The sequence below is a fragment of the Oryctolagus cuniculus genome, chromosome 5, assembly GCF_051225735.1.
Source record: "Oryctolagus cuniculus isolate XC-2025 breed Fujian yellow rabbit chromosome 5, ASM5122573v1, whole genome shotgun sequence".
In the NCBI taxonomy this organism is placed as follows: domain Eukaryota; kingdom Metazoa; phylum Chordata; class Mammalia; order Lagomorpha; family Leporidae; genus Oryctolagus; species Oryctolagus cuniculus.
Window position 1 is genome coordinate 167,011,960 of NC_142871.1, and position 21,411 is coordinate 167,033,370.

The following is a 21,411-nucleotide window of genomic DNA, read 5'->3' on the forward strand; positions in this document are numbered from 1 at the left end:
ACATGTAAGGGGGCGGAGCTACAAGGCAGGGCTGGCAGAGATTCCAGTTCACCCATCCCTCTCCCTCTCGCCTCCTGGTTTGTAAACCATTTTTAAATGGAATTATCTGAAGGGAGATTATAGACATCATGACACTTCATTCCCCAATGTTCCAGCTTACCCTCTCGGGACAATGTCATTATCACACTCAAGAAACGTTCCATTTCTTGGTTGCTGAGCGGATCGCCTGATCTCCAGCTGCCGGCTCAGCCGGCCTGGGAGCATGTGCTGGCACCAGCCTCCTGCCTGGGCACTCAGCGCCGTCCCTGCCCTGTCTAGAACGAGAAGTCCAGAGACCGTGCCAGGCACTCACCCATCGGCGTAGACCCCTGCGTGCTGGTAACGTCCGCATCCCTGGAACCCGGCTAGGCTGATGCCCCTGGCCTGGTCCTGCAGCCCTGTGGCCCCTGACGGGTGATTCCTGAAACGTGATTGAAGCTGTCAACCACGAGTGGCGGGACTGGCCACAGACCTTTCCCACTTGCTCCTTGTGCTGGAACGGTGCCAGAAAATGGCTCTCAGTAACGCCCAGGAGCTGGAATCCCATAATATTCATGTCGGCAGAGAGCTGCTCATAAAAGCAGATTCCACTGCAGCTTCTCAGCAAAGAGCAAAGGAAATGCTTCGGGCGCGTGAAGATCGGATCACGGGAGGCGCTGCTGCCCCCCCGCTCTCCCCGCCTCCCCCTGCGCCCCCCCCCCCCCCCGCCCTCCCAGCTGAGCCTGCAGCAGGGCACGGACAGTGGATTCGCCACATCCCACTGGCCACCTGCAGTGACCGACACAGCACAGACCCCGCACCAGCACAGACAGGTCACGGGACACGGGGATGTGCCAGGCTTGGCCCCTGCCCTGGCCATTCACGGCTCCAGGGAGGGGTGAGGACGCTGGGCAGACGGCCTGGCATTTCTCAAGGGGCACACAGAGGCTTGTGTGAATCAGGGCTGACTGTTGGAAGGACAGAAAGGCGGAGAGAAAAGGGACAGGCAGGGGAGGAGTAAAACTAGAGCAGGCTCAGGGCTCTCACAGGCAAAATAGTCCATGGACGCTGGTCCTTCAGGGCGTGGAAACACTCACTGGAAACAGAAGCCACGGGCGAGCTTTTGGGTATTCTGCTTTTGCCACATCAACGCCCAACAAAGGACAGAGGCACCGGGAAGGCAGGAAATGAGGGGTGAGGAGGCGCAGGCTGCATCCCCCTTCCGCCTGTCTGTGCCTCCCGAGGCTGGAGCTGGTTACCTAGGAAACAGCCTGGATGTGAAACGCCAGGCAATGTGCTGTCTGGAGGCACAGAGGCAATTGCTGATTATTTGCTGGCATCGTGAGATGCCGGCCATTTTCTAAACCCGTCTGAGCCGGCGTCTTCACACGTCAGGGGAACGTGACACCTGCTTCGCACACGGGGCGTGTGCATGCATCAGAGCTGGGGCCCGGATGGCTCTCAGAGTGGATTTCTTCCCTTCTCTCCCACTCACCTCCTGAGTGTGGAATAAACAGGATGTAGCTTTGGTATGGAAACAGTCTTGGCAATGAATGAGAAGGAGACCAATTTTGCAGTAAGAACACTTCCGATGTGGCACTGGACGATCAATCTTTTGTAAATTGAAAGATCAGCTAAGATGCATACCCTATGAATTCATCCCTTCTGAAGATTTTAAATTTCTTTCCTCGAATGTTTTAGTCCCTTTGTATAAGCACAGCCACGCAGTAGGGTCCAAGGGTCTTGAAAATACCTTGTTTCGGGCTGGCGCCGCGGCTCAATAGGCTAATCCTCCGCCTTCAGCGCCGGCACACAGGGTTCTAGTCCCGGTTGCCCCTCTTCCAGGCCAGCTCTCTGCTGTGGCCCGGGAAGGCAGTGGAGGATGACCCAAGTGCTTAGGCCCTGCACCCGCATTGTAGACCAAGAGAAGCACCTGGCTCCTGCCTTCGGATCAGCGCGGTGTGCCTGCTGCAGCGGGCTGGCCGCAGTGGCCATTGGAGGGTGAACCAAAGGAAGACCTTTCTCTCTGTCTCTCTCACTGTCCACTCTGCCTGTAAAAAAAAAAAAAGAAAGAAAAGAAAAATAAAAATACCTTGTTTCTCTGCTCCGGTTCCCACCTAAACTGGAGAGGGATTTGGGCCCCAGAGGTTGCAGCAGCAAAATGGCAACATTGTTCCTGATAAAATCGAGGCATGGACCTGTGCAGCAACAATGGGCCTTTTAATGCTGCTCCCTCCAATTGGAGAGACTCCACCCACAGCTCTGGCAATCAGGACCTGACCCTGTCTCAGCCCCATCCCCCCACCAGTCGGGGGCTGGTGGTCGACCACCCCCACAGTCACACATGAAGTAGAGATTGTTGGCCTCATGTGCCTTAGAGACCTGGAAGGAGTTACAACTCTAAGTTGTACCCCCACACCCACCCCAGCACTGTGGCATAGGGGGCTAAGCATCTGCCTGCAGTGCCGGCATCCCATGGGAGCGCCGGTTCCTATCCCAGCTGCTCCACCTCCGATCCAGCTCTCTGCTACGGCCTGGGAGAGCAGTTGAATATGGCCCGGATGCTTGGGCCCGGAAGAGGCTCCTGGCTTTGGATCAGCCCAGCTCCGGTCGTTGTGGCCATTTGGGGAGTGAACCAGCAGAAGGAAGCTCTCTCTCTCTCCCTCTCTGTAAATACCTCTTTAAAATAAATACATTAAAAAAAAAAAAAAACCAGGTTCCCAGTTTTCATGATGCCATGATGCCATCTACTGCCAGGCTCTCCCTTCGGGCCAATGAGGTCCTCATCTCAGCTGCTCCAGTGGGGGCCTTCGGGAGCCCCTCTCTCTGAGGTGTTTCAGCTGGAGAGGGTGGCTTCACACAAAGCGGCCACCCACGCCTGGGGGCTCACAGGCCGAGGGCTGGTCCCTGGGGGAGGGCACCCTTTGCCTGGGTTTGCTCTGAAGGGGCATCTGAGCTCAGAGCGCCCTCGGCTGTATCATTCTGGAACTGCACCGTGCCTGGCTTCCTCACTCTCCCGTCCATCTCCAACTTGATTCTCGGCATAAATCTCTCTGGAACCGCTTTCCTGAGGAACCGACGAGACAATCAACATCAGAGTGACGTCATCGCGCATCTGGATTGCAGGAAGGTGATGGATGCCACCACATGGAATTACAGCCGAGAACGCACTCTGCAGTCATATTTGTTCTTCAAAAAATTATTTAATAAGGTAGAGTTATAGAGACAGAAAGATCTTTCACCTACTGGTTCACTCCCCAAATGGCCACAATGGCCAGGGCTGGGCCAGGCCAAAGCCAGCACCCTGGAGCTCTGTGTCTCCGACGTGGGTGGCAGGGATCCGAGCACTTGGGCCACCTTCCACTGTTTTCCTAGGCTCATTAGCAGGGAGCGGGATTGGAAGTAGAGCAGCCAGGGCTCTACCCGGCTCTCACAGAGGATGCTGGCCCTGCAGGCTGTGCCTTAACCCCCTGGGCTGTGATGTCAGCCCTTCAGCTTTCTTGTAGTTAAACGACATTTCTCCCTAGTTCTTTTTCTCTCCAGTTCGTCTTTGTGGAGTTCCTGTCCCTCTGAGGTTGCCTTTCCAGGCCAGTCTTGTGCTATTGTTACCACTTCTCTCGTTTTCCAGCTCCCTCTCTTCTTCCTGCATTTCTGGGAGACCTGCTTGACTGACTGATGCAGGAGCAGCTAATGCCATCAACCCCAGGCGCACAGCGGTCCCAAGCTCTGCCCCTTATGAGTATTCAATTAAGGGGGTTTCTAAGAGTGGCTGGGACTTGCTCCTGAGCTGTGCAGTGCCCGGACGGTCTCCTTGTTTCTGGCATAGACTTTCCACACTGTGTAACCTCCGTTTTCCTAAGGCCTCGTAAGCCTCCGGCCTTTTTGCTCCCTGGCAATGTGTATCATGCCATACATATTTTACCACCTTTACCAATGAGACGGCCCATCCCCACATAGCCTCTGCCTACGTACGGCAAATAGACTGTCGTCATCTGACCCTGAGAACCCTTGCTGTGTCCGAGAGGCCATCTGATACCCAGTCACCGTCACGTTTCTGGTCCTAACACCTACATGACCCTGACTCTCACCCCCAACCCCATTGACTTCACAGTTCCATTTTCTCTATCACTTGTGACATCATTTGTTGCCGTCTCCCATGGTAACACCCAGAACGAGGGGTCAGGATGTGGTCCTGGGATGTGGCCGACAGGTGGCCTACGAAATACTCCATTCGAGAGTTCGTCCACGTTCTTTGAAAGAGTACTCTGCCCTCCCTTCAGTCGATCCCTTTCAGGATTGTTCTAATGGTCACATCGAGCCTGAAGCTAAAATGTTGAAAATGAGGCCCCAGACCTCTTGTGATCCACCCTGCCCACCCCCACCAAGGACAGCAGATGTCTGGGAGACACGAAGGGGCCGAGGACATCACAGAGGCAGATTTGGGATGCCACATCTGAACCGACCCACGAGGGGCCCTGGACTCCAACTCTGACCTAGCTCGCTGACAAGGGCTTTCACAGAGACGTGAACCACTCCTTCTCCTACCTTTGTTTGCTCCCTGGGTCACAGTCTTTCAGCCATCCCAATCACCCCTGGAAACCCTTAGACTGCACGTTCTAACAAGAATACCTCATTTTCTTTCACAATGCTCTGCTACAACGTAAGCAAGAGAATGGAGAAACTTGGCCACCAAACAGGACCCCTCAACCACTATCCTCTCCCCCCCACTCACCCCTTCTGTAGGAGACAATAAAAATGGCCACTTACACTCTTCCAAAATCCTACCCTCGGGGAAGCCGTAGGCTCTAGTCTGCCCGTTCCTTAAAGAGACCCTGATTCAGACGGGAGCAGAGAGGTCGGTGGATGACTCACTACCCAGTTGTCCTCCCGCTCAGCTGGCCCCTCTCCCAAGCCCCAGCCGGCCCCCCATCTTTTAGCTCACCACCTGCACCCCGAGATGCGCCCCCTGCTGGAGGACAGCCAGGCTGGAACCACTCCCGGTGGGGCCTGCTCCTGTCAGGTACAAGGACGCTTTGTCCTCCAAGAGAAGTGGCCGACACAGAAGCTGGAACAGCAACGTAAACAAAAGCTCGAAGGATTTCAGAAGACACTACAGAATTTCAGACCCAACTCCGGCCTTACACTTGACCTGGGGTGACCTCTGTGTTGTCCTGTCCACCTGCTGCCCCAGGCCCCAGCCCTGACTCCCTGGTGGTGCCACAGCCCGGCCAGCATGCTGTGGGAGCTGCAGCAGACCCACAGACAGGCCCTAACTAGAACTGAGGTAGTGGGGACTCAAGGTCCCAGACCCCTGGTGACCTGGGAGGTGGCTGGGATGGAAACAATGCGATGTCAAGCCTGTAGCTGGTGATTAAGTCAGGGAGGGGACACAGAGTAAGGAAGAGAACCTAGCAGTACTCAGGGATGGCTGGAGCAGGCCTTAAAGAGCTCCTAACAGACTCCAGCATGCCTGGGGGACAGGTCTTTTTCAACATCCGGTTCATCTGCGAGTCTAGCCCAGATTTTCAGAGCAAGTGCTGGACACGTGCGGTGGGACCCCAATCTCATGAACCAGACGCCGGATACAGCATCCAGGGTGTCGAGAAACAGATGAAGAGGAAAGGGGCAATGACGAGGGACACGACAGTCCAGCAGTCTCGGCCCCCCACGCCCCATGACCTCAGGGCCAACCCAAAGGGCATCCCACCCTGGGAACAAAGTGCCAGAGAGGACGTTGTGTGTGTGGGAAGCCAGGACACTGGAACAAGGAACGTCCCCACCTGAAAAGCCCACCCAGATCCAAGAGGGACCGGGAATGGGCTTGTCCTCAGCTCTGAGAGGACAGGACGGCTCCCAGGTTCTCCACGTCCTCGCCTGGGGGCCGACAGGGGCCAGGCGCTCCCACAGCTCCCACAGCCCCGTGACCAGCGCAGCCCTGGAGCCCCGGGGGCCTGGGTGGCACAGGTGAGAACACCAGTTTCCCAGCTGATCCAGGAGCCACTCTTTGCTCTGAATTCCCACGCAGGACCCTCATCCTCGAAGAGCGGTGTCATCATGGGAGTTCATGGCAAGCCCCGCTCCCAGCTTTGCCTCTGACAGGTAGCAGGTGTCCTCACCCCCCAAGTTTTGGTCATGCCAGAACTTCTGATTCCTCTCTTTGGCAGGGATTTTCCCCTGGGAGCTTCTCTCCAGGGAATTGCTCCTGCATCTCCATCTTTTATTATGATGCGGATGAGTGCAGAGACAAGGCCCACCTTGGACACCCTCCCCTACTGAAATCCAAAACACAGCAGATCCTCAAATCTGGGGTCAGGGCACACACAGGTGGACTGCACATGCTGCCCCCATTACAGTCCTTCTGCAAGACAAGGGACGGTTTCCTTGGCAACACAAAACCCCTTAAAATCAGAAGACAAGCAGGAACCCCAGCCTTCGATTAATAAACTCCTTAGTCATGGAGTCCAGGTTCAGTGTCAGTCCCCCATTTTACCAGTCTTAAAAATAAATGGGGATGAGGCCAGTGCTGTGGCGTAGCAGGTAAAGCCGCCATCTGCAGTGCCAGCACCCCATACGGGCACAGGTTCAAGTCCTGGCTGCTCCATTTCCCATCCAGCTCTCTGCTATGGCCTGGGAAAGCAGTAGAAGATGGCCCAAGTCCTTGGGCCCCTGCACCTGCGTGGGAGACCTGGAAGAAGCTCCTGGCTCCTGGCCTCAGATTGGCGCAGTTCTGGCCATTGTGATCATCTAGGGAGTGAACCAGTGGATGGAAGACCCCTCTCTGCCTCTCTGTAACTCTTTCAAAAATAAAGATTTTTAAAAAGCCAGTTGGGGAATATTGAACGGGTCAGGACCTCAGAGCCATAAACAAGGCTGTCATCCTACTTGATCCTACTGCACAAACCCCTACACTACCCTGGCCCAGATCCCTGACGGCCCTACTTGGTCCACAGTCCTGGACTTGAACGAGCCTTCACCGTGTGTCCTGCAGCCTCAGAACCTGCCAGTGTCTGCCTTAAGCTCTCGTGTGCTCTTATACTCTGCAGAACCCAGGAATCATCTGTTATTCCCTAATTTTTACATTATTCCTTTCTTATTTCATGGGTTCACTTTTGTCTCTTATGCAAGGAGGTTCATAACTTTCTTAAAGACACAGTCTTCTTCCCAGTTCCCCCCATTTCCTTTCTCTTGGCTTGTTTGGTTCTCCTTCTGGACAGAGGTTTTCTTCAGTCTAGTGACCTTCAGTTGTCTTCTCATTCCAAGAGACGGACACTCAGAAGCTCATGGGAATCTCAGACCATGGGTAGGTCTTTGACCCTGGAGTTCACTGAACTATGAGTGAGTATGTGGTTGTTTCCTTGGGGAACCACCAGGGCCATCATGTAGACCGACAGCTACCAATTCCTCCCATCCCCGAATGCACACTGTCTGTCCAGTTTTGTGTGTTAGCTTGGCTAGGCCATGATGCAGGGCCTGCCCCGTAGCCCCCACAGGCTGTGAGTCTGTTGCCGGCAGACTGGACAGCCAGCTTGTGCCTCAGAGGGTGTGAGAGGAGTGTGGCTGGCCTCAGCCATCTCCGTATTACCAGTGTCCTCAACGCTGCTCATTTCACGGGCCCAAGACGCCACTTACGCTAGTGCACCAGGACGTCCACCTGCCAACTCCAGCCACTTTCTGATCCTGGAAGATTCCTCGCTGGACACGGCCATGTCCTATGTTAACGTAGCCCTCAAGTCCTCATGGCGATTTCCACAGAGCCGTGTCCCCGTTGGCATCCTTCTACCAGGCCAGTTTTCCATTGCCATTGGCCACTCCCAGAGCCAGCAAAACCCCCCAACGGAACGGCATGCGTTTCGGCCCACTCAGGACCGTCTTCACCTTCCTCCACCAGGGTGGCAGCCTCCCCAGCAGGACGCCGTCTACTCACCTCAAGACTGCCTCCAGGAAGCAGTGGCTCCTCGTTAGTCACCGCACAGTTCTGTGTAAGACAACGCCCAAGGGGCTACAGGGTCCGGCAGCTCCTCGGGCGATTCCAAAGTCAATCCTAGGAGAGAGAGACGCTGTGGTTACAATCACCTCCTCCTTGCATTCCCTGGGTGCCCTGATCTTGTATACGTCATTTCCATGGCGTTTTATTTTTAAATTTTTAAAAATTTGAGGGGCTGGTGCTGTGGTGTAGTAGGTAAAGCCACTGCCTGCAGTGCCGGCATCCTTTTGATGTCCCGGCTGCTCCACTTCCAATCCAGCTCTCTGCTGTGGCCTGGGAAAGCAGTAGAAGATGGCCAAGTGCTTGGGCCCCTGCACCCACATAGGAAACCTAGAAGCTCCTGGCTCCAGATCGGCACAGCTCCGGCTGTTGCGGCCAATTGAGGAGTGAACCAGTGGATGAAAGATCTGTCTCTCCTATGTGTAACTTTTCCTTTCAAGTAAGTAAACAAATCTTAAAAATTTTATTTGAAAGGCAGAGAGAAAGAGAGAGGGAGAGGGGGAAAAAGATCGATTAGTTTTCCATCCACTGGTTCACTCCCTTAATGCCTGTAAAGCCTGGCCTGATCCAGGAGCCAGGAGCCCAGTCCGGGTCTCCCACATGGGTGCCAGAGACTCAGGTTCTTGGGTCATCACCTGCTGCCTCCCAGGGTGCACATTAACAGGCAGCAGGAGTTGGAAGTACGGAGCTGTTCTACTCAACACCATCAGTGCTTCCCTGACACTGCCCAAGTATTACGAGCATTTTAGGTTTTTAGACTGGGGCTGGCCATCCCCCTCCTGGGAATTCACCCAAGGGAAACGCAGTCAGCATGTGAAGAGTTGTCTGGACCCCCATGTTTATTGCAGCTCAATTCACAACAGCTAAGATATGGAATCAACCCAGATGCCGGTCAACTGAAGACTACATTATGGGGGTGGGGCCCAGCGCTGTGGCGTAGCGGGTAAAGCTGCTGCCTGCAGTGCTGGCTCCCACATGGGTGCCCGTTTGAGACCAGGCTGCTCCACCTCCAACCCAGCTCTCCGCTACGGCCTGAGAAAGCAGTAGAAAATGGCCTAAGTCCTTGGGTCCCTGAACCCACGTGGGAGACCCAAAGAAGCTCCTGGCTTCAGATTGACACAGCTCCCGCTGTTGCTGCCATCTGGGGAGTGGACTAGTGGATGGAGGACCTCTCTCTCTCCCCCTACCCCTATCCTTGCCTCTCCCCTCTCCCCCCCACTGCCTCTCCTATGTAACTTTCAAATAAGTAAATCTTGAAAAAAGAAATTATGGGATAGGTATACTGTGGAATACTGCACAGCGGTAAAAAACAAACAAAAAATCCGAAATCTGGTCACTTGCAACACAATGCGTGAAACTGGAAAACATCATACTTAGTGAAATACTCCAGTCCTAAAGGGCTAAATCCCACATGTTCTCCCTGACCCGTGATAACTAGTAGAGCACCTAAAAAGCAACCTGTGGAAGTGAAATTGACACTTGGAGATGCAATGACTTCGAACAGCCCTGGGCTCAACTGAGGAACAGTTTTTCATATTACTTGAACTCTTAACATAGTTAATCATGTATATAAAGTTAGTTGAAACTAGATCTTAGTAAAAAAAATTACGAGTGGTGAGGAAGAGGGGTGGGAGGGCAGGGATAGTGGGAAGAATCGCCATGCTCCTAAACTTGTAACTAGGAAATGTACGAAGTCTGTATTCCTTAAATAAAAGGTTTCTGGGGGGAAAAGACTGGGGCTGGCATTTAGCCTGTGGTCAAGTCACTGGTTGGGATGCCTGTGTCCCACACCAGAGTACCTGGGCTAGACCCCCAGCTCCAATTCCAACTCCAGCTTCCTGCTCACGCTACCCTAGGAGGTGGCAGGTGTCAGCTCAAGTCGCTGAGCCCCTACCCTCGCATGGGAGACCTGGGATGGAGTCTGGCTCTCAGCTGCAGGCGTCTGGGCACTCCCCAGCAGTCAGGAGTTCTGTCTCTGTATCTCAAAAGAAACAAAGATCATTTTATGTCTTTCAGTCTTAGGATGGTTCTAATGTCCAACAAAAGACCAGTTATTACCTCTTTTTTTTTTTTTTTTTTTTTTTTTTTTTTTGACAGGCAGAGTGGACAGTGAGAGAGAGAGACAGAGAGAAAGGTCTTCCTTTGCCGTTGGTTCACCCTCCAATGGCCGCCGCAGCCAGCGCACCGCGCTGATCCGATGGCAGGAGCCAGGTGCTTCTCCTGGTCTCCCATGGGGTGCAGGGCCCAAGCACTTGGGCCATCCTCCACTGCACTCCCGGGCCACAGCAGAGAGCTGGCCTGGAAGAGGGGCAACCGGGACAGAATCCGGCGCCCCGACCGGGACTAGAACCCAGTGTGCCGGCACCGCAAGGTGGAGGATTAGCCTGGTGAGCAGCGGCACTGACCCCAGTTATTACCTCTTGAAGGGAAATTTTGTGGTTCAAAATCCAGCGGTCACCACTGGGTGACATCTTGCAGACTTCTGCCATCAGCCCAGTCTGTACTCCACACAGTGATACTGTGTATCTACACCATCACTCCAGGCAAAACACCACCCTGTGTGCCCTCACACAATCTCCTTGATTCTCAGCATGTCCAACCAAAATTGGCTAGAGAGCAGCTTTATATGCCTTCTGATTTATAATCCTAGGAAAAGGGAGCCTTTCCCAGTCCCCCTCAATATCCATGTCCTTAGATTCATGTAAAGGAGGCACAATAACATAACACCTGTGGAAACAATTTTTAGCCAAATGTTCACCTTAATCCCTTCAACCATTTCCTTCCCACACCCTCCAAGTCTAATTGTAGTCCCAGTTAGGACTTCAACAGGTTCGGGAATTACGGTGCTTGGGGCTCCCCTGTGGAGTTCTAGAAACCGCTCTTCCCCACTCCCAACCACCGTACCCACACGTGTACAGCCTGGGGTGCACATCCTGGAGGATGGAGTCCAGGGACCTACGCCCTCCTGTCAGTCATCTCGGTTGGATTCTCAGAAAGCTGTCCCAGGTGACTCTGAGTGAGGTTTCTCATGATCTTGGCTTGTGACTGCACAAATCCCTCCAGAGGCCGGAGTGGTGGTGCAGCAGGTCAACTGGCTGCCTGGGATGCTCTTAGCCCGTATCAGAGTGCCTGGGTTCAAGTCCCATCTTTGCTTTCAATCCAGCTTCCTCCTAAAGCACACTGTAACTACTGTATTATGTCCGATTTGGCTTTTCTAGTCACTGGGAGATGCAAAGATCTACAAAAGACATACTACACCTACAAGCCGAGACAAAGAATTCCAACTCCAGAAAGCTCTCCAGAAGCCATGGATCAAGAGGCTAAGAGCCTGGGAAGAAACCAGTAAGACTTGATGCTACAGCAGCTCAAGGATGGACACACTGGGGCCGACGCTGTGGTGTAGTGGGTAAAGCCGCCGCTTGCAGTGCCAGCATCCTGTATGGACGCCAGCTCAAGTCCTGGCCACTTCTGATCCAGCTCTCTGCTACGGCCTAGGAAAGCAGTAGAAGATGTTCCAAGTCCTTGGGCCCCTGCACCTGCATGGAGGACCTGGAGGAAGCTCCTGGCTTTGGATCGGCGCAGTCCCAGCTGTTGCAGCCATTTGGGGAGTGAACCAGTGAATAGAAGACCTCTCTCTGCCCCACTGTCTTTGTGTAACTCTTTCAAACAAATAAATCTTTAAAAAAATTAAGGACACACTTTCTGCCTGGGGCTGCTGGCTGTGGCCGCACAGGAAGCTCACCAGGACTCTCACTCCCCACCTTCTGCTTCAGCTCGTCAGAACTGCAGATACTCTCGTCAAAGTCACCATCCCTGCCAGAGGACAGGGAACTCCAGCACACATCTCGCGATGGTCCGACATTGGGCACGATGCTGGCTGCCCAAAGGATACCTGTGCATTGGTAGAAATGACCGCTCTGTGCATATTCCCATAGACCTCGCTGATGTCTTTACTATCACCAAAAATAGACTGCAAACCGAAACGACATCAAATTGCCACTGTCATTCTCCACGCAACACTTACAGATGCTCCAGGTCCAGCATCCAGGCTCTCCCTTCCAGCCTCAGATCTGAGCTTCCCTCTCTCACTTGACCTTAGCCCTTTTACTGTATCCCTGTTTACCTCTGAACGCCTGTTCTGAGACAGTCACTCCTGGCAGTGTAGCAACACGCTCAGCAGATGACAGAGTCCTTTGGGTCCTAGAAGACATAAAGACCAGCCCACCCCTGAGGACACCCTCAACCTCGACATGAATGATACCCCATTCCCGACAGCATTTGCCTGCCAGGAACAGGCTAAGGGCTTGCAGCTTGCCCATTTCTTAGCCACTACCTCGGCTTGGGTAACGATAGTGAGGTTTTCACCTTCCCCATAGTCCTACACATTTCACCTGCTGCAAAAGACGCAGGCACCACTCAGCGTCTAGGGGCAGAATCAGCTGGCCCTGGGGATCAGAGCTGCCTGTGGGAGGGAGCGACTTTGCCAGCTGCCGACCTCAGCTTGCTTGTCCTTCATCAAGTTCCTGCGAGTCCCGTTCCCCACACCTTGATAGAGAAGAGCTTTTATCCACTGGACTTGGGGGCTTGCAGAATACTGAGACAACAGCTTAATGTTCTCCCCATGAGTTTCTTCTCGTCTGTCTCACTTCTCCTATTTGAGCATAGAATCACGAGGTGAAGCTATCAAGTACATTCCCTTAGCATGGAGGTCACTTGGACGTGATGACATAGAGGGAGACGGCGCGGCCCCGTGGAGCTGCAATTCCTGAGCGCGAGGGGAGGCAGCAGCGGGCACGGTGCAGGGTGTGGGCGGCAGCCTGCACAAGGACGTGGTCTCTCCCGACCGCCATGTTGCCCACCCCAGCCTCCCCGCCCCCTCTCCTGCTGCAGTTCCACAATGGAGTCTGCGCCCTCCGGAAGGCCAGCCCCTCCCACCGCAGCCAGGTACCCTCCCAGGCTCCTGCTGCCCAGCCCCTCCCACTCGAAACCTGGCCAGCACTGGAGGCTCTGTGTGGGTCAGTGGCACACACCTGCACTGCCCGACGGCTGCCTGGGGTCTGTGCCAGGAGCCACGGATCTCTGGAGACGCCGAGACGGTGGGGGGGAACTGGGGGGCACCTGGGCAGGATCCTCAGGACCTGTCCATCAGCCAGGATGGCAGGCACCCACCCTCTCTGGGGGGGGGGGGCAGCTGCTGGGCCCACGGCTTCCCCTGGAGTGGGGGCTCCAGAGCCTCCCCCAGCCCTTCAGTCTGGACATAACAGGGCGATGCCCTGCGGCTCTCCGGGTGTCTCTGCAGCGGGGACATGGGGCGAGCGGTCCTGCTCTCGGTCTGGACTCCCCGCGTGGCTGCAGTGCACAGCTGCTGCTCCAAGGACGCGGCAGCAAGGGGAGGGCCAGCCTCGGAGACCGGGGAGGCCCCTCAGCCATCCCTTCTGCTTCTGCTTGCAGTTCTGGGAGGTCATCAGTGACGAACACGGCATCGACCCCACCGGCAGTTACCATGGCGACAGCGACTTGCAGCTGGAGAGGATCAACGTGTACTACAACGAGGCCGCAGGTGAGTGCCGGATGCTCGCCCAGCCAGCTTTGCCTTGCAGGCCGAGCCTGGGGGACCGTGCTAGGCGCACACGAATGCCATGCTGCTGCATTTTCGGTGTGCATGCTAAAAGCCACACCTCGCCGCTCCCGGCACATTTGCTCAGCGTGACCTGTCCCTAAGCAGAAAGCCCGCCCTCCTCTCCTCCGCTGGTCTGATGCTGGAAGTCTGTCCAATGAGTTCTGCCCGGGTTCCTCCACTGAGCCCAGGCCTAAGTCAGCTCTTGTTCCCTGCAGGCAACAAGTACGTCCCCCGGGCCATCCTGGTGGACCTGGAGCCCGGCACCATGGACTCGGTCAGGTCGGGACCCTTCGGCCAGATCTTCAGGCCCGACAACTTCGTGTTCGGTGAGTGCTCAGGCAGGGGGAGCCGGGACAGAGACTCACTGGCCTCCAACCTCCACTCGTGTTCTTGGGTTCAGAGCCGACTCCACCGACAGCTGGGGTCTCCTGGGCCTGGGTCTCTTTCCATGGCCGAGTGCCCACTGTCAGCCTGCAGAGGCTGCGGGCCCCCACGCCCCAGCGGCCTTTGATGGGCAGGGCTGAACTGCAGCACAGCCTCGGCGATTTCAGTAATGACAGCAGGCACTGCAAGGAGCCAGACGCCGGGGCACAGGTGGGAGGGAGGCTTCACTGCTCGCCTGTCCTCCTATCACTATCTGTGCCCTCGCCCTTCCTGACTACTATACCTGATTTGAATATTTATAGTCCCAGCTGTTTTGTTTTTTAAAACAGGTGACTTTTTTTTTTTTTGACAGGCAGAGTTAGACAGTGAGACAGAGAAAGGTCTTCCTTTTCTGTTGGTTCACCCCCCAAATGGCTGCTATGGCCGGTGCGCTGCGCCGATCCGAAGCCAGGAGCCAGGCGCTTCCTCCTGGTCTCCCATTTGGGTGCAGGGTCCAAGCACCTGGGCCATCCTCTACTGCCTTCCCGGGCCACAGCAGAGAGCTGGACTGGAAGAGCAGCAGCCGGGACTAGAACCGGCACCCATATGGGATGCCAGCACCGCAGGTGGAGGATTAACCAAGTGAGCCATGGCGCTGGCCCCAAAACAGGTGACTTTTATTAATCTGTCTTCAACTGGCTTTATTATCAACCTCATGCTTGTGAGGGTCACCAGTACTTTGAAACTTTAAAAGATGTGAAAATCAAAGAGGAGAAATATTCCATCCACTGGTTCACTCCCTAGATGGCCGCAACAGCCAGGGCTGGGCCAGGCCAAAGCCAGGAGCTTCATCCAGGTCTCCCATGTGCGTGGCAGGGGTCCAAACACTTGGGCCATCTCCTGTTCCTTTCCCAGGCGCGTTATCAGCTCCATCTGGCGCTCGTGTGGGATGCTAGCGTCGCCGGCAGCGGCTTCACCTGCCATGGCACAGAATCCTAATGTTAATGGCCGAGACGCCTCCTGGCAGCTGCACCGGGACCCAGCCTGGCTTCCTGCATGTCGCCAGCATGACAGCTGCCGCGGTCAAGCCTGCATCGCTGCAGCCTTGGAGCAGGGCCTACCACGCTGGCCAGAACGTCTTTGCCTTTGCGCTCGGGTCTGAAGCCGTACCTCCCCCACCATCAAGGAAATAAAATCCTGTTTCATCAGAGGTTCGGAGAGCAGTGAGGCGGGATGGACAGTGGCCGAGGTGGAGCGGTGGCTGACATCCACGTGCCTGCAGACACACGGGCCCTTTGCAACAGACGTCCTTGCCGACACTGGACTTGCCGTGTGCCTCGAGCCCTTCCAAACAGCTGGTGTTTCCGACCACCACCCGTGGTGACCTTGCAGGATCTCGTTTGCCAGCCCACTTTGGAAAAAGCCTCTGGTTACTGAACGTTAGAGACCCAGCAGCCTGTCTTCCCTGGCTGCCAGGCGTGACAGCTTGGGCGTGTGCTATGCCCGGCCTCTTACAGGTCCCGCTGGCTCCAGCCCTTGGCACCCCCAGCGGTCCCCTGGTCATCTGAAGCAGCTTCCAGGCTCCCTCTCCTGCCCGGGCTCTGTTCCCCACGCCCTGGAGCTCCCCAGGATGCGGACCGCCCTGCTCGGGGCCCACCCCAGTTCTCCCCTCCACGTGGGAGAGCCGACCTAGGACACTCAGGAAGAAGCCCCATGTACTGCTTTTCTACGGTGACATAGACACTGCCACCCATTCAGCAGCTTGTGGCGGCCATGGAGCAGGAGGCCAGCAGGCGGGCAGGGAGGGTGCTCAGCCCCACAGCACCCCCTGCCCAGGGGCGCTGTCCTTTGGCGCTCAAAGTCCTTCGTGGGCTCAAGAGGAACCAGGCACTCACCGGTGCAGGTCTCTGCACGCTCACTGCCTGAGGCCCGGGCTCGGCTCGTGGACACATCCTGCTGCGAGTCTCCGTCCCTGCCACAGGGTCCAGGCTGGCCCCTGGAGGGCCATCGGAGCAGGGGCTCTACCGCTTCCAAACTGAATCCCCCACCTACAACTGGGTGGAGCCACGCCCCTGCTTTAAAAGGGCTCGTGTGATTCGCTGTCCTGAGGTCAGCTGACTTGGGACCTTAATTACGCTCGTTAACTCCCATGACAGCAGTAGCTAAATTAGCGTTTGACTGACAACTGGGAAAGGGTGTGTGTATACGCGGGCGGGCGAATCCCGGCCACTGAAACAACAGGGTCTTCGGGATCAGCTGGGCCCGTCTTAGGAGGCCAGGTGACTTTTCTACTTACTAGCTGTGTGGCCGTGGGCACGTATCTCTTCGCACATAAAATGGTAGTCACAGTACCCGCTTCAGAGCTGCGGTGAGGATGAAGGGGACACTTATGCAAAGCACCTGGCACACAAGAGGGCAGGGACAGGCCTGTGGCGGGTGCTGCGGCACAGCGCGTTAAGCGGCGGCCTGTGATCCTGGCATCCCATACGAGCACCAGTGTGCGTCCCTCCACTTCACTTCCCATCCAGCTCCCTGCTGTGGCCTGGGAAGGCAGCAGAGGATGGCCCAAGTGCTCGGACCCCTGCACCCACGTGGGACCAGATGACGCTCTGGGTTCCTGGCTTTGGCCTGGCCATTGCAGCCATTTGGGGAGTGAACCAGCCAAAAGAAGATCCCTCTCTCTCCTCCCTCTGCCCCATAATTCCACCTCTCAAGTAAATAAAATAAATCTTTAAAAAAAAAGTCTGTCTTAGGCCGAGCTTGGAGTAGCATGTGAAGTTTCTTTGAGTCAGCACAGTGCAGGTCTCACTGCAACCCATGTCTCACCCCCGCCGTATGGACCCTGCTCCCCCTCTCCCTGCCAGGCCTTTGCACCCACAGCTGAGACCGCCCACGGCTGAGACGACCCACAGTGAGACGGCCACGGTGAGATGGCCCACGGTGAGATGGCCCACGGTGAGATGGCCACGGCCAAGATGGCCTACGGTGAGATGGCCCACAGTGAGATGGCCCATGGCCAAGACGGCCCATGGTGAGACAGCCACAGCTGAGACTGCCCACGGCTGAGACGGCCCACAGTGAGACGGCCACGGTGAGACGGCCACGGTGAGACGGCCATGGTGAGATGGCCCACGGTGAGACGGCCTACAGACTGCCTCTCGCATCCATCTCTGATCAGGCAGTTCACCTGCTGACTTGGTGCCTTCGCCTGCCTGGCCTGGGCCGCCCCCTCCACCTAAGCTCTTCCCACCTGCACCCTTTGCTGCCCCACTCTCTAAAGCCTGCACGGGTGCTGGATCAGAGAGGAGAAGCTGGGACTTGAACCAGCGCCCGCAGGCGGAGCCTTAGCCTACTGTGCTGGAGTGCCAGCCCCCTCCTTTCATTCTTTAAAGCGTATCAGCAGGGGCCAACACTGCGCTGCATCGTGTTAAGCTGCAGTCTGAAACAGACATATTGTCTGCTCTGCTTCTGATCCAGCTCCCTGCTAATGCACCTGGGACAGCAGCAGAAGACAGCCCAAGTGCTTGGGCCCCTGCCACCCACGTGGAGACCCGGATGGAGCTCCCAGGCTCTGGCTTTGACCTGGCCCAGCCCCAGCCATTGCATCCATTTGAGGAGTGACCCAGCAGATAGGTTTCTTTCGTTCTCTTTCTGTCATTCTGCCTTTCAAAACAATAAGACAAATCTTAAAATAAATAAATAATAAGGTGTATCTGCAAGGGAGGTTTTACCACTGGGCACTAAAAGCATAATGTTTGTGTTCTTTAGTACTTTCAAAAGTTTCTAATTTTAAAAAAGATTTATCTATTTTTTTTGAAAGGCAGAGTTACAGAGAAGCAGAGAGAGAGAGAGAGAGAGAGAGAGAGGTCTTCCATCCAATAGTTCACTCCCCAGGCGGCCACAACGACTGGAGCTGTGCTGATCTGAAGCCAGGAACCAGGAGCTTCCTCCAGGTCTCCCACACAGGTGCGGGGGCCCAAGGACTTGGGCCATCTTTTACTGCTTCCCCAGGCCATAGCAGAGAGCTGGATTGGAAGTTGAGCAGCTGAGACTCAAACCAGCGCCCATGTGAGATGCCAGCAATGCTGGCCCTGCAGGAGGCGGCCTCACCAGCTACGCCACAGCGCCGGCCTCTAAATTTCCTAATTTTATAATCAGAGAATGTATAGCAAACATACCACATACAGTCAAGTGCATATTATATTCCTATCAGTCTGGGGAGTGTGACTTAGATTTGACATCTAACCAGGAATGGCATCTTCAGCTTTCAAAGTCCCAGACTGGCGGTTGCGATAAGAATGGACACACTCGACAGGCTGGAGTTGGGGTGCAGCTGGTTAAGCCGAGCCCTCTACCAGGACCACAATCACGAGTCCGAATTTTGTCATCCCTGCCCCAAGATGCCCTCTGGGTGGGCGTGGCCGAGCACAAACCCAGGTGGTGACAAAAGCAACCTGTGGCTGGACAACGTCTGACTCCTGTCCTCCCCTGCCCGACAGCCAGAACACCTGCTCCTTTTTAGGCAGGAAGAAAAACAGGCGAAAGGCGAGACGGAGCAAACAACTTTCCCCCAGTGCTCCTCAGAAGCCTACGCCAGGCAAGGGGAGCATTAGTTGGCTTCCTGTCTCCCTGTTATTATCTGCGTTGGGGCTGTACAGAACGCAAGGCTTTGCGACAGCGCGGTGGGGTTTGGGACACAGAGCGAGGGAGGAGCGCAGAACTCAGGGCCCTCAGATGAGTCACCTTGGGCGGGGCAGGCGCTGTGTTCAAGGCTGCCTGTGTGTTTCCCTGATGACATACTACCAGATCTCGGGGCAGGTGCTGGGAGGTGAGGCTGTAGGCTTGGAAAAGGCCTGGGCCTGCCCTAATAAACGCCGCCACGTATTGATGTACGGTGCATCCCGTCTGTCTACTCACAGGCGGTGCCTCTCGGCTTCCCGGCACGCGGGCCACAGATTACTCTGCAGAGGGACAGGCGCTTGCCAAAGGCTGGCGCTGGGGAGCAGCAGAGCGGGCTCCTCCATGGGCGGGGGTGGGGGCGAGCCAGAGCCCACCTGGGAGGGGCCCAGTGGGGCTGGGGGGCTGGGGCCCCTCTGATAGAGGTAAAATGTCCTGCACGAGCAGGCTGCTGGCTGTGGCTGGAATGCCTGTGGCCAGGCTGACCGGCACCTGCCCCACTAACAGCTTCTTGTGCTGATGTGTGACCCTGAGACCTTAAATGGCACCTTCAGGGTGGCTGCCATCTTGTCCCCAGAGCTGCCAGGGGAGGGGGCTGAGCCCCCAAGGAGACCCCCCATCTCCATGAGCCCCACGCCGATCAGCACACAGTATGTGGAACCCCCGTCCAATGGCACCCTGAGAATGCCTCGGAAACCCCGGGCACTTGCTGAAGGCCAGTGTCCTGTCCGGCATGCTGCCCCGCACACTTGCTGAAGGCCAGTGTCCTGTCTGGTGTGCTGCCCCGTCTCCTCTCGGACCAGACGCCTTTCTGTCGAATAAAAGTGTCTGCCTCTTTGCACATTGTTTCCCGGCTTCTTATTTCTCTACGGAGCTGAGGAAAAGAACCCACAAAACCGGCTCCTGCACCGGCCTCCCCTTCATGACCGGTAACATCTCTGGTGCCCGAGGCCGCCCCTTCCAGGTCTTCCCCTCTGCCCATCTTTCACCCCAGATCTCCACCTGGGATGCAACCACAGAGCCCAGGAGGCGCTTCTCTGCAGAGCAGTCTCTGGAGTGGTCCTGGGAGGCCTGGCTGGTCGTGAAGACCCAGGATGTAGGGGAAGGCGGTGGAGGCCGAGCCCCCGGAGAACTGCACTGAGGTTGTGTGTGTGTGTGGGGGGGGGGGGGCTGGCAGCATGGGGACCACAGGGAGGAGGAGGTGAGAGTCTAGGACCCTGAGAGCAGGCTCTGGGTGCTGCCTGGCTGCCCAGGACCAGCGCCAAAGTTGGGGTGATGACGACGCTCCCGGCCGAGGGGACCAGCTCCGAGACAGAGCAGTGATTAGCAGGGCAGGAGACACGCATGCTCATAACGACAGCATCATGCCGGGTTTTATGGAGGGCTTTTTGCTCCATAAACTCGATGGCCTTTCATATAGAGCTTCTCCCTTCCTGCTCACAAAGCTGGCTGCGGGGCACCTATAATTAGCATCATTTCAGACCCGGAGAAGCCGGTCCCAGGGAGGAAAAGGCGGCGGCCCCCACTCACCCAGCCACTGTCCAGGATCATCCTTGATGATCCTTGCCCGCGGTCCTGTCTGCGCCCTGTTCAAGCCGTCACACTCACCCGGGCTTTCTCCTTGTAGAGAAGTTTTAGAGCTGGGGGCCGGTGCTGTGGCATGGTGGGTCAGGCCGCTGCCTGCAGCACCGACTTCCCATATGGTTCAAGTCCCAGCTGCTCCACTTCAAATTCAGCTCCCTGCTAATGTGCCTGGGAAAGCAGTGGAAGATGGCTCCAAGATTTGGGCCCTCCCACACCCATGTGGGAGACCTGGAAGAAGCTCGTGGCTCCTGGCTTTGGACCGGCCCAGCCCAGGCTATTGCGGTCACTTGGGGGAGTGAACCATTGGGAGAGTGGATGGAAGATCCTGCTCTCTGAAAAAAAAAAAAAAAAGAAAGAAAGTTCTAGATTCCTTCACCTTCTAGCTTTGGGGGTACTCAGGTCTTCCTGTCTCCCCTGTGGCCTGTGAGCTGGGGTAGAATACTGGTTATTATGGCAGGCAGCAGGTCCACAGGCAAATGCAAGCCACCTGCGTCACTTAACTTTTTTCAGATAGTCCTATTTTTAAAAAGTTAACACCATATATCCCAAACCTTATTATTTTGCTATGTAATCAATATTTAAAATTAGCAAGAGAATAGTGCACATCATTTTATCTTGGGGAGCCCGTGAAATCTGGGGTGCATTTGACACCTACAACGCGGCTCAGTTCAGAGGAGCGCTTGGTGGCCAGCAAGCCGCATGGGCTGGCAGCCCCTCAAGGGGCCAGTGCCGCTCTTGGGGGGAGCAGGGTCTGGGAGCCCTAGCGCATGTAAGGTGCACACCTGCAAAGCCCCACCCAGAACAGCAAGGGACCGAGGCACACGCGCTGCCCAGGACACAGCACCCCTGGCGAACAGCTGGAGACCCACGCAGGGCGCCTCTGCGACCCTGGGCGCCCCTCTCCAAAGAGAACCAGACGCCTCTCCCAGATTGGGGACTGTCCCTCCGCGGGCTCCAGGACCTGGGCCTCCATCCCCACTGCAGGGTCGAGAGAGGGGGCGTGGGACGGGCACTGCGGCGAGGCCAGTAGACTTCGCGCAGGGGTGCAGCCACGCCCGGGCGTCCGAGAAGGGGTGGCCAGCGGGAGCGGGGCGCGGGGCCGGGCACCGCCCTTGCACCACCGTCGGCCTCCGGGCCCGGCGCCCCCGCACCTCGCACCGCGCCC

General features: G+C 56.2%; 1 protein-coding gene and 1 long non-coding RNA gene across 3 annotated transcripts; one reads left to right on the forward strand and one right to left on the reverse strand.

Annotated features, from left to right (window-relative positions):
- Positions 1–757: 757 nt before the first annotated feature.
- LOC149126855 (uncharacterized) lies at positions 758–21,390 on the reverse strand. Of its 2 annotated transcripts, XR_016234366.1 has the most exons (3): positions 15,881–16,716; positions 7,943–8,059; positions 758–2,069 (listed from the first exon to the last, which is right to left on the reverse strand). It is a non-coding gene; the product is annotated as an uncharacterized LOC149126855 (long non-coding RNA). The 2 variants fall into 2 exon arrangements; XR_016234365.1 differs by lacking the exons at positions 758–2,069; positions 7,943–8,059 and adding an exon at positions 14,640–14,962 and having other exon boundaries at positions 15,881–21,390.
- LOC138849727 (uncharacterized) lies at positions 12,772–14,220 on the forward strand. Its single transcript, XM_089333471.1, has 3 exons — positions 12,772–12,946; positions 13,454–13,562; positions 13,838–14,220. Exons 1-3 carry the CDS (start codon positions 12,851–12,853, stop codon positions 14,131–14,133), a joined length of 501 nt encoding a protein of 166 aa, XP_089189597.1. The 5' UTR covers positions 12,772–12,850; the 3' UTR covers positions 14,134–14,220.
- Positions 21,391–21,411: the final 21 nt, after the last annotated feature.